Consider the following 13,128-nt stretch of genomic DNA (forward strand, 5'->3'; position numbering starts at 1 on the left):
GTAGGTAGTTTATAAAAAGAACTCTCATTACATTTTAAAAACAAATTCAACGTTAAACTAAATCCTTGTATATTCAAGTCTAAATACTTTCAGAAACGTTACAATAATACCAGGCTTATGCTCGAGAAAATAATTATTTAGGTGTTTCAGAAATGCGCATACATCTCAGCGAAAGAATCAATAATGTTTAAATTTTTCTCACTCATTTATCTTTTGAATTCCTTTTCGTTTTTTAAATTGTTATTTTTATTGATTTTATTCCATTATTATTTTACTGATATGAATTTTAACATCTATCCTAAAGTGTTTATTAAAACATTTAAATTTTAAAATACATAGTATTTTAGTTTATAATTGTTATTTATATATATATGCGTGCGTGCGTGCGAGTGTGTGTGTGTGTTAAATTATGCTGTATCTATATTTATGATTTTACTTATTTTATAAATTATTCTATTTTTGTACTTTTCACTATTTCTAATGTATCAATACCTAGTATAAATTGTTTATACTGTAATTGGTATTATCATTGGTTATACAATCAATAATCATGAGATACAAAGACTAAAAAAAAATGTATTTTAAAATATTTTATGGGTATATAATTGTATATAATTATAAAATACTTTTTATGGAGATAAAATAATTATATTAAATATAATTTAGCCAATATTTTGCTTGAATGAAAATCGTTGAATGTAAATAACACAGCTTTAATAGTTCATTATATAAGAATTACTTAAATGTCATTATATGAATTTGAATATAATTAAATAAGTTGAATACATTTGAGTAGAGTTTCAAAAAGTATTCAAAGAAGCTAATAAATACTTTTTAATCATTTTAACGGGCTATTAATGTTTTACACATTTTTTTATAAACAAAATATATTCTTAAATCAAATTACCACGCAATAATATTTATAATAATTGTGAAAATTAAGGTATAACATTCAAATAATTATGTATAATATAACTGATTATGTAATATTATTATATTTTAGGTTAATAATATAATATTTTTCATTAATATTCAACAATTGTTTTTTAATGGAGGTGCATATGTTTTTACCTCCAAACAAACAAACGTTTTTAACATGTGTGTGGTATTAAAATATCTTGTGGTGACTAACGAGGGGTGGATAGGTGCTTGTAAATATAGTACAAAATAAATTATTATTACATTTTTTTTTTAGTTGGAATAATATACCATCAGAAAAATAACACACATATATATATATTAATCACATTTTAAGACTTATAAATTATAAGTACTAACATAGTCTTAATTTTCAAATCAAAATACTAGTGATAATCGAATTTTAAATAAAACCTATAGGATTCAGTTCAAAATTACTAAATAGGAAGATAAAATAATTAGGATTTGTTTACAATATTATGGGAAAACAAATAATTAGAAAGTATACTTATGAATACATTTTATTATATATTGTTATTATGACTATCGAACTTCGCAATGGTAAAAATGAACAATATTGTAAAAAACACAAACTTTCAACATGGTAAAAAAAAGAACAATTAAAAAACCATCCTCTTTCTCCATTAACATTTTCCGAGATAGATTATTCGTACATCTACGCAGTGTTTTTTTTACATTTTCTTATTTTTAATATTAATTTTATATAATAATATTTCAGTAATAACAAAACGTCAAATCGATAATTTTATTAATATAAATGTAGAATATTGTATATATTTCAGAGTTTAAATCAGGGGGCTTCGGTCTTTTTGTGCAGCAAGCCATATATTATTTTCTACAAATCTGGCGGGCTCCATTTATAGTAAAAATATGGATTTTGTACAAAAATTCAGTTTTATTATTATAATTTTTACGATTACATTTTAAATTACAAACTATTATTATTTAAACATAATATATAAATAGATTAATATATTTCAATTTTTAATTACAAATTATTTAATTTGTTTTTAGTGTGATAACTGACATTGTTTTTCATTAACTAATTTTTCTATATTTGGTTGGATCTGAGACGATCAGCGAGTTTCCTAAGTAAATGTCAGTTAACCGGGCTTTAGTTTTCGATTTGACAATTTTCATTCGTGAAATAGAAAAGATACATGCTATACTTCAAATGTGATCGCGGGCCGCAAATAATGACAAGACGGGTCGTGGGTTGAAGTATTTTGTATCATGTGTGTTAAATAGCCTTTTTTGTGTTAGTTTTACTTGATTTCTACAAAGTATAGTATTAAAAATTCGATAAATAATTTATACTATGTCAACATTACAATATTTCAATATTCTACATAAATTGAATTAAATTATGATATAAGTATTAGTTAAAATAGATAGATAGAATAAATACGCTTGACGAAGTTACATATCATAGAATATTAAATATATTTTCATTTTTCTTTTTAATACTCAAAAAAAAATTGTATGTATTTTTTTTAAATGTATATAAGCTCTTAAAGAAATATTTAAATAAATGTAAAAAGTTACTTCACTTATTTAAATGTATAGTAAACAGGTTATGAAAATATTTGTTTTAATACTCGTAATATTAAAAAAATTAAAATTAAATGATGAGTAATAAGAATAGCTTAAATTAAATTCCAATGTTTAGTAAGCTTTGCAACCCAATAAAAAAAATATATATTATTTATTATAAAATTTAATATCTTAAGTGTGTTAAATTGTTAAATCACAATTATAAATGTTAAATACGTGTTTGCTTTAAACAACAATAATTGTCAAACGGTATTTTAATATTTAAGTGTTAAGACCGAACTGCATGTCTACCAAATGGAAAGTTCTTACATAAAAATCAGCAATCAAATAAATACGATTGCAATGAATAAACAGATTTGGATACAAACCAAATTGTTTAACATTCGTTGTTCCGTTTAAGCGTTTCAGACCGTATATTGCAGTACACGCCGTCATATATATATATATATATATATATATATATATATATATATATTATATACGAGACTAATCACGTACGACCTGTTTAAAATGCTACATTAAAGTATATTAAAATGTTATTATAATATGTATGGTGTGATATTGTGATTCCGTCAAACGCCATTTCCCACAACATATTAAATATTTATTAACACGACACGAACCAAACCGACTCGCGGTCGCAACGGCATTCACTCTGTAAACACGAAGCTAAAAATGTAATACGAGCAAAGTTCCATTAATCTCATGTAAGTCTACAGTGGCATTGCCGATAAATCTACGTCATTCACTGATTTGTTCTACAAATGAAATAATAATAATAATAATAATAAAAAAAAAAACAAAAAAACAAAAAACAAATAGTGACCTGTGACATTACGGCAAAAGAACTGTTGAACAATTTCCATTACCTACCTTTATCTGGGTTACGTATTTTATACTTAATCGATATATTTTATGGAATTTAAATTTCAAATTTTTATACTGTGCATTATTTATGCACGTGAATATAGGCAAGTTGTAAAAATATCGACCAAAAAACTCCGTTTTGTTTTATGAAAAAAAAAAAATAATAATAATAATAATAATAAATAATTCGTTGCAAGAGCCATAAAATGTGTATCGTTTTATAGTATTTAAATTGTTCGTTTTGCTATATTATAGTAGATGCACAAATAAATAGTTAGGTAATCGAATAACTTTGAACTTTTTTCTGGATAGTTTTCTTTGTACCATATTTATATTTGGTATCCTTACTTTTCCACCCTATACGACGGCGGGATATCCAAGGGGCCATAACTATAATATTATAATACGGATATATAACTTTTGATGTCGTTATTTCGGTTATTAGTCAAAAGTCGAGACTAAAGAGTATTATTATTACTATTATTATCGTCATCATACTGTCTTGATATTGTTATGAAAATATGGCTATAAAGAAAGGGACGTATACATGCGTTTGAAACGTTAAAACAGCGCTCGTAACAAGCTCAACGTTGTTACATGATGCGAAATCGCGCCAAGATGTATTTTCCATTGTCTCATTAAACTATATCACGAGAGGACTCGAATGCAGCATATTATAGTTCCGTACATGTTAAATAATGATCGGTTCAACTTAAGAAGACATTGTGTTGCGAAAATCGATATAGTAAACAACGCACATTAATTGACTATATTATGTGTGTCATATTATAATATTATATTGTATTATGCTGTTGCTGTAGCTCTAGTGGTGAACATAAACATAGTCAATAACACAATTTATCAAGTTCAAATTATTACAATTATTATCCATGAGTAGTTTTTTTTTTCATAATCCAAATAATTTTAATGAAAATGTATTTAAAAAAAAAAAATGCGTAGGTATAAGTTATATTATAGTATTATTAGTGCTAATGAAATTCGATGATATTTTAATACTAAATAACTGAAAACTTAAAGTTAGATATACGTTACATATTTCGTTATTTTCGTATAATTGTATACAACATACATAATATTACCTGTAAAGATTATCTACATCGAAAACGAATAGTGTTTATGTGAATACTTCGATATCAAGAAGGCTAGTTAGTGGCCTTTACATTTTGAGCGATTAACTCGCGTTCATAAATTGAACAACCGTAGCATATTAAGAAGTAACAAAATATATTGTATTCATATTTTTGGCACACTGGTAATAAATTATTATTGAGCGTGTTTTTGTTGTGAACGATTTTATCCAATCCATTGTCAGTGATATTCATTCATACACGTTGATAATATGCACATTTAATTAATTCTAAATAATAATAATATTTATTCTCTCGAATTTTTGAATTTTTCAAATAAATAATAGCAATTCAGAGTTATTTAATGCTAATATATTTTTTCGTAAGTGTTTTATACTCGTTTTCACATATTATTATGTTGTTATGATACAATTTAAATTCATATAAATCCTAAATGGACAATAATTACCTTTTACTGTTGAAACATATTTTGATATTTTATACGTTAAGTGAATTTTATGATCAAGTACACATTCTAGATAATGGAAATTTGGCACAATTCACTTTTAATCATATTTTTATAAATTTATCATATTATTTTATGTATCAACTATCAATATATGATTCATAATGACTGATGGGTGAAAATAATAATATACAATTATTTTACTAGAGTAGGTAGGTATATTTTTAAATTTTAGAATATATTTTAACTTAATTGTCAGTAACAATGATCGTACAAGTACTTTTTCATAATTTTACAAAGACAAATTAAGAATAGCCAATAACTCGCAATAGGTTATGTTTTAATGTTAAAAATACACTTCAAAATATACCTAAATAAATTATAAAATATTTTCCTACCTGTACATTTTTTCATTTTTTTTCACTTGTAATTGGATATTATTTTATTTACTCTGACCATTATTCTACCTTTTTTCTTATTAAAATTGTAATTGTAAAAAAAATATATTAATTGAGAAAAAGTTATATTTTTAATATATATTTTTAAATATCTTGTCGATTTATAATATGTTCATTGGATGGTTTTTAGTGTTTTACGTTCTTATTGAATAATTATATTTATTACGACTCACCTTCGGTATTGGGGCTTAAGCATATCGACTGTCCGCCTTCTTTTCTCCAAGTGATACTGGGATTGGGAAATCCGGAAGCAGCACACTGCATCGAGACATTACCTCCTTCCCTCACTACCATGTCGGTGCTAGTCGGGTAATCCAATATATCCGGAGGTACTGTAAGTTAAAATAAAAAAATATTTAATTACCTACTTATTTCGAGAAATTTATATTTTCCAATTTTTAAAGTTTTTTAAATTGTTGTTTTTTGAGTTAGCAAATTGTTATTTAAAAAAAAAAAAATTCAAATCAAGATATATAATATAAAATAATGCAATAACTTATATATTTACTGCTTAATTACCAAGTAAAAAGCTCTTTATGATATGATTATAGATATCTCGACTCAGACAGATAGTTTATTATCTCTAAATAATAATAAATTTGTATTTTAGTTTTTAAAACATTTTTAAATGATTAACTTTTTGGCATTCTTTAAAATGTTAAATGATCAATGTGTATCATCATAATAAGAGACTATTTTAAAAAGAAATATAATTCAAATATATTATGTGAAAATTATTATGATTAAGGATTCCTCTGTTTCGATATTTATTATAGGTTTATTTCCATAAAAAACTACAAATTATACTGATATATGTATATTATATAATATATTATGCGTTTTGTATTAATAATGGATAATAGAAAAAAATTAATATCCTTTTCAGTTCTACAAAATAAAACAAATATAGGTAACTGTAGGGATATACTAATTTAAACTTATCGGACCCTCGTGGATAATTTTAAAGCTCCGACTCCTGTACATTAAAATGTTTTAAAGGAAACAAATTTTTGTTCACTTTTTCTTTGTCTTAATAGATTATTTTTCAAGGATTCTATTATATGAATTATGAATAAATAAAAATTGAAAATGAATATGTTATATTTATAATAGTTATAATAAATGTATACTATTATCTATTTATAAATGCATATATAATATAATATATTGTAAAATGGGTCCTAGTATATGATTGCTAGTTATACAGATTATTTTTTGAAATAACTCAAACTGTATCAACATAACATAACTTGTAAATTTTAAATATATCACTATTTATGGTTAGTAATTATTAAATATCAATAAATAAAAATTGTCAAGTCATATATTGCAAATAATATTACGGTGTATTTATTACATATTTTGGTACAAAAATCATTACCAATTCTGTCTTATTAAAAAGACAAGTTTATAAGAGAAAAATATTATAAAAAAGTTTTAAATGTTGTAGAGAATGTATTTCATACGTATCTGCAGACTGTATACCAATTGACAATACGCTTATGCAACGTAGATGAGAATAAGTGCATATTCCTAACGAAACTTGTTAGCATCCTATTAAACGTGTATAAGAGATATGCATTTTTTTATTATAAAAACTTACTTAGTTATGAGTGCATCCATTATATTAATAATATAAGGCTTATTGTTATGAATGTTTTATCCCCTTATTCCAGGTACTTAGAACACTTCAAACTAAATTATAAAAAACTAAAATGTTAACAAGATAATTTTTATACATTTTAATTGTAACTGTTGAAATCGAAATGGAACACAACATTTCAGAAAAAAATTTGAATAATTTACCTTTAAAAAAATAATATCAAATATATAAAACATAATTATTATAACTAAACAGAAGTTAATAATTCACTCAGAACGACTATTATTAAAATTTTTTTTTTTACTTTATCACGATCTAAGATTTAAGAAAATAATTAACTTACAGAATAATATGAATGCTAGATCAGTGATTATAAACCTATCCTAGGAAGTGAATGGCTCGTTTATATAACTTAGCCAATCCTCTGCCCTCAATACATACGATAGTTATTTCTTAATATGTGCAAAACACGCAAAGAAAATTTGATATTTAAAAAATAATATGTACCTATTTGTATACACTATACTACTAAGATATGATTTACTATATTCAATACAGATAATATGCAATGTAGTATTCCTATAAATCCCAAGGGGTTCAATAATCCTGCTTATGTGGTATAATATTATATTTGTACGTGTTGTTTACAGACTATAATAACTATATAATATTAATCTACATAGCTAATTATTGTTTATTTTGGATTATAACATGTTGTGTAGTAATATGAAAGTAATATGAAATTACAATAGTGCACAGAGTGAAGTGACGACGAATCAGATTTCTGGCGACTGGTGCGTTTGGTATAGGTATATGTAAAGCAATTTAAGCGTTATCGCTCCCGGAAAATTTTACCAAAATATTCGACTACGCTTTCAACCGGCTACAACGCTATATCATACAGCTATAAAATATGTAAGGAAAATACTTCGAATAACAATAGCCGGTATTAAAACGACAACAGTTATTATTAATAATTAATAACCAATCGTTGTTCGCACCGAGAATGACACAATATTCCACTTCGCGAAGGTCCTACATAAAAAAAAAATTTATACAATATATTATATACTATAAAAAAACAAAAAACCATCGGCTAGCTGTCGAACATCCGGATTTGTATTGTTATCTCTTATGACAATATATTGCGGGAGCGAGGTGACGGGCAGTTTTCGGTGTACATTATTATTTTTCCCAGATTGCAGAGTATCCTGTGATACGGTGTGAAAAAATTCGATAACGTCCGTCAGGACGGCGTGCAGTTATTTCGTTGTCTCGTACGTTCGATCGTTACCAGAGAACATGTGTGTGTGTGTGTGTTTGTTTTTATTTATTCTTTATTTTTTGTCGTTTCCGCAGGACCGTGCTGACTGCGGGAGTTTTTGGACATCGGGTATATGTGTGTGCATGCTCGCCACGCGTCGGGGATAAAACTTACTATACACGGGGTATTACGCCGACAGACATTTCGACGGACAAACGGTGGTGATATGATATCGGATTTGAATCGCCCTCGCGGATGCGGTCGGGAGGAGTGGTATCCGGATACGTCTACGACGTGAAAAAGCTGGAAAAAAGGGTTACAGTGGTCGACGGCGTAAGAAAAAAAATCAAAACAAAGTGTGTATATATATATATGTTTATGTGAATAAAAAAAACACCGAAACTCAAACGCTGGTTGACGTTTTCGTCGGTCGGGTCGCTAAAAGTTTTTTGCACATAATATTATTACACGACGTTCCGGCAGGGAACTACGACCATGGAACACACAATGATCTCTTTTTTTGTGATCTAGCATGTATGAATTTATATATACACATACATAATACCCTCTCTCGTATCACATCCTCGTCGTGGGGTTTACCTCGTGTGCATACAATACACATATAGTCTGCTGCTTACGATCGAATATCGTCGTCGTACTATTTGTTTGGCGATGTCTTTCGGTTCCCTCCCGCCCCTCCCACGACCCACCGACAGTTTTTGCGGATCCTATAAAATAACTTTTCCGTACGACGTTATTTTATTCTTTTACGATATTGTATGATATAATTTTAGGTAGCATTATACATACATATAATATATGTATATACATAGGATTTGTAAAAAAAAAAAATTTCCGTTACACTGCTACAGTGGGTTGCGAACGAGCCCCTTAGTTAACTCGATTGTAATATTATTATCATCGCGTAATATGTGTGTTGTTTTTATTATTAAGGTCCGGATTTATTTATTTGTACTTTTAAATGAAAAATAGATAAAATAAAGTATAAAATATGCAGAATTATTTAAAAAAAAATAATTAACAATATTGATATTATATAAAGTATTTTAATCAGCATTATGATAAATAATTGATTTTAAGATGATTACCGTAGAACAATAAATAATTATGTAAATTAAATTCATTTAAGTAAAACTATATAACTTTTAAAACACTATAATTTATGTTTATAGATGTAAAACCATTTTAACTTATAATTTAAGTTGACATTTTCAATCAAACACCACAAAAAATGGTAATCTCCAATTTTTAGAACAAATAAAATTATAACACAAAATATAAGCTGTAATTTACATACAAAATAAAGTTCATTAGGAAATTGGACTGTAGATATGTGCTTTAAAACAGAAATGACTGTGAATATATTACTTTTGTTTATGAAATGTAATTTTTAAAATAACAATATATTATATAAATTATTTTTTCTTCCTTGATATTTAACACATACAACGCTATCAATAATAATCAAAAAACATATTCAAATGTATATATTTAACGAATATTAAAGGATAATAAATATACTATAGATATTATAGATATTTGTGTCATATTTAAAACAATAAAAACTTTTAATTTAGTTAATCTATAAATAAATAATAAGTCTTTTATTGAAAATTAAATAAATTAATAATTGGAACAATTATATTGTGGTTAATCTACTGAACACTCACATTCTAGTGAAATTCTCCACAGATTATTGAAAAATAATCAGTTTTCATTTCTAAAATAAAACTTTTAATTCTTGAATAAGCATCTAGAGTTAAAAACTACATTATTATATTATTATGATATAAGTTTTATCTCAAGCTCTAAATTTCTTAAAATATATTTTAATTCAATTAGCAACAGTTATATATTTATATTTTTTTAATACGCCACTCAAAATTGAACAATAAGTATCAAGTGATCCCTTACAAAAATTAAAAGTTTCAAAATTGTACCTACTCTATAAAAGTTATAAGTTGCAAACATTTTTTTTTCATTGTATAAAAATGTCGTACTTGGCGCTGGTATAAACTAAGCAACTTCAATTGATCTCTTTACCTCAATCAAATCCCTGGAACTGTCCCCCCAACCTGAATTACCAGTTACATTGCTACTAAAGAACATTGCTCTAACCATAAAAGTGTGCAATATCATACTTTCCGTGTTTCATTCAATTATCTAATAACAGTAATATCATATATCACATCATTCACATCATGTCATACAAAATATACAAATTAATTGTATATGATTTTCTTATCAAGCATTTAAGTGACGTATTATACAACTTCTAAACTATAATTAAACTATAATAATAACAAGTATGATCACACTATGATCATAATTTTATTTATGATTCTACAGAGAACTGTGAAATCATATTTTTGGATACAATAATTATTACATAGTACAATCTATGTTTTGTAACGTTACAATAAATTATAAAACTTAAAAATTGTAATAATTATACAATATTAACATTGCTGAAGGAAAAAAAGGTTTCAACATTATACAGATGATAATTTATTATAACTAAATAAAAAAAAAAACCAAAAAACTGTGTCGAACTGTTTTGATGAATATAAAATAAGAAAATATATATATTTTAAATTCTATTATTTTTAATCATATATGGATAAATCAAATTGATTATTGTTAATATTATGTAAAAAGGTCATAAGATTTACCAAGTAAATAGATAAAATACGAGTTTATATGGATAAAAATAACTTGGTTATGCAGCAGACAACCAGGATATTATACTATGCGGGTAATACAGAAAATTGATGGTGATGATGAACTTTATGAAAGCTCATTTTTTTGCATGATAAATTTAAAAGTAAATAAAAAAAAATACATATACAACTATATTGCATTGTAACATTAAAACCTCAGGCAAATTAAATAAATTGATTTGTTGTTGAAACTTTACATTCGATGAAGATAAAAAAAACAAATACGACATAATTCATAATATTTTGAATAAAGATTTATCTTATTCTATGTCAAACCATATATACGTATCAAAATTATTACGAAGGATTGAAAAAGAAAAATTTCGATTTGGAAAATATAAAGATACCTAATTAATTATATTATTTTTCAATATTACAGTTAAAATAATTGTCGATAATCGTTCAAAAATAATCACGTAATAACATATTATAATATGGTAGCATGCGTAGATTACTATAATCCTTAGTGGTTCGTAAAAATATTATTGAACTTTAAATAGGTAGTCGCCTATTGTATATATTGCATAGTCCCATCGTCGGACACTTGTCTCGTAGCACCGGCGAGACTTAGTCTCGTAGGAATTTAGATTTGGGTAGATAAGTTTGACAGGTGTGTAAAATACGTACTATCTATTTGATTCTCTAGAATATTAATCTCTGTTCGCCGAGAGCAGATCTACGCGGAATTCGTGTTCGATATGGAATTTTAAATGTATTCGTTTTTATCGGGATTTATCCCGCGCCGAAGAGATAGGTAACGGTAATACGGAAATTTCGATCCAAACACAAATAAACAACCAGCGTTTTACATTAAATTTACATTCGCTTGTAGATGTATTATACCGCGGGAAACAATTTGAGAACAATAAAACATATCATCGAACAGTGAACAACTACGCATTGTATCACACGCACACACACACTATTGTAAAACTAATAAAGTTTTTCTAACATACCTATACAATAAAAATCCCAAATAATTTATACAAAGTCAAATGTTTAAGCGTCTGCCACGCCTATATAAGTTCTATTCGATGTGAAAGTGCGTAAAATAGCAAATTTAAGTTCAGCAGTTCACGTTTAGTCCCGTAGGTTTTAAATACTTATAAATTGATATAATATCAAACTACGAGTATATAGGTACCTAACGAACATTTTCCGTGTTTTGTTGGATGTTTTTTTTTCTTCATATTGTAATCTTAAAATATTATAAGTATTGTATACTATTTCACACACTTAAAACATGTTTTAAAATTAAACTATTGAAAAAAAAAATCATTTAAACAGTGACATTATACCTGTTAAATAATGAAATAATAATTTACTCAAATATTATGGTTAACAAAACTAAAATTGAACTGCTGCACGTAATTGTGTTATGTTACGCACCACTTATAGACGGAAGCAACCAATACCTTGGCGGCCTTTTAAGTGCATTATCTTATAATAGTAAGACGTCATATAATAATATCATTATAATAACTTTGTGCCTCTTACAGTGGATTGTAAACGGCCGATATGTGGTTTTTAATATGATTAAATGCCAGTTTACCAATTGCGCATAAAATTACTTTTTTATATACCAAATGTGCTCAAAACATTTTGCAATACCTAAGGAAATCTATTAGTTAGTTATAATTATATAATAAATGAATACACTAACTGATTTTTTGCTAGTAATAATGCATGATATTATAGTGTGAATAAATAATTTGTTTTCTTCACATTTGACAAACTACTTTATTTGTGTGATCAAATGTGCGTGATAATACTTAAGTTTCATAAAATACCCGATACTGTTTATATTATGATCAGTAATAGTAATCAATCGATCAATAAATACGTTTTTAATTTTTAAGCATTTTAGTGTTTAGATTGTTTATTTTGATTTTGATAGAATTAGATCGAACAACAATATTTTCGTATTTGAAAGTAGATAAATTTGAATACAAGCGTAATTGGTATACCTACTGACCATATAATATATACCGAGCGCAAATAGTACACCGACCCTAAAAATATATAAGGAACGAAAATTTGTACACTGACTCGAAATTAAACTCTTTTTAGGCGCAATTGATCCATGCCCAATTAATTATGAATAAAGTATTAAAATGTATAATAGTCATATAGGCATCTGGAGCACAA

The 13,128-nt window shown here is 26.0% G+C and overlaps 1 protein-coding gene across 2 annotated transcripts in view; it reads right to left on the bottom strand.

Annotated features, from left to right (window-relative positions):
• Nucleotides 1–13,128, bottom strand: part of LOC132928203 (lachesin-like) — a 146,382-nt gene that overhangs the window by 37,276 nt on the left and 95,978 nt on the right. For both annotated transcript variants that reach the window (XM_060992736.1, XM_060992819.1), the window contains exon 4: nt 5,546–5,704. In XM_060992736.1, the coding sequence (XP_060848719.1) occupies nt 5,546–5,704 (159 nt within the window). The remainder of the gene's footprint in view (nt 1–5,545; nt 5,705–13,128) is intronic.

Source organism: Rhopalosiphum padi, chromosome 1 (assembly GCF_020882245.1).
Source record: "Rhopalosiphum padi isolate XX-2018 chromosome 1, ASM2088224v1, whole genome shotgun sequence".
NCBI classification, from domain to species: Eukaryota; Metazoa; Arthropoda; class Insecta; order Hemiptera; family Aphididae; genus Rhopalosiphum; species Rhopalosiphum padi.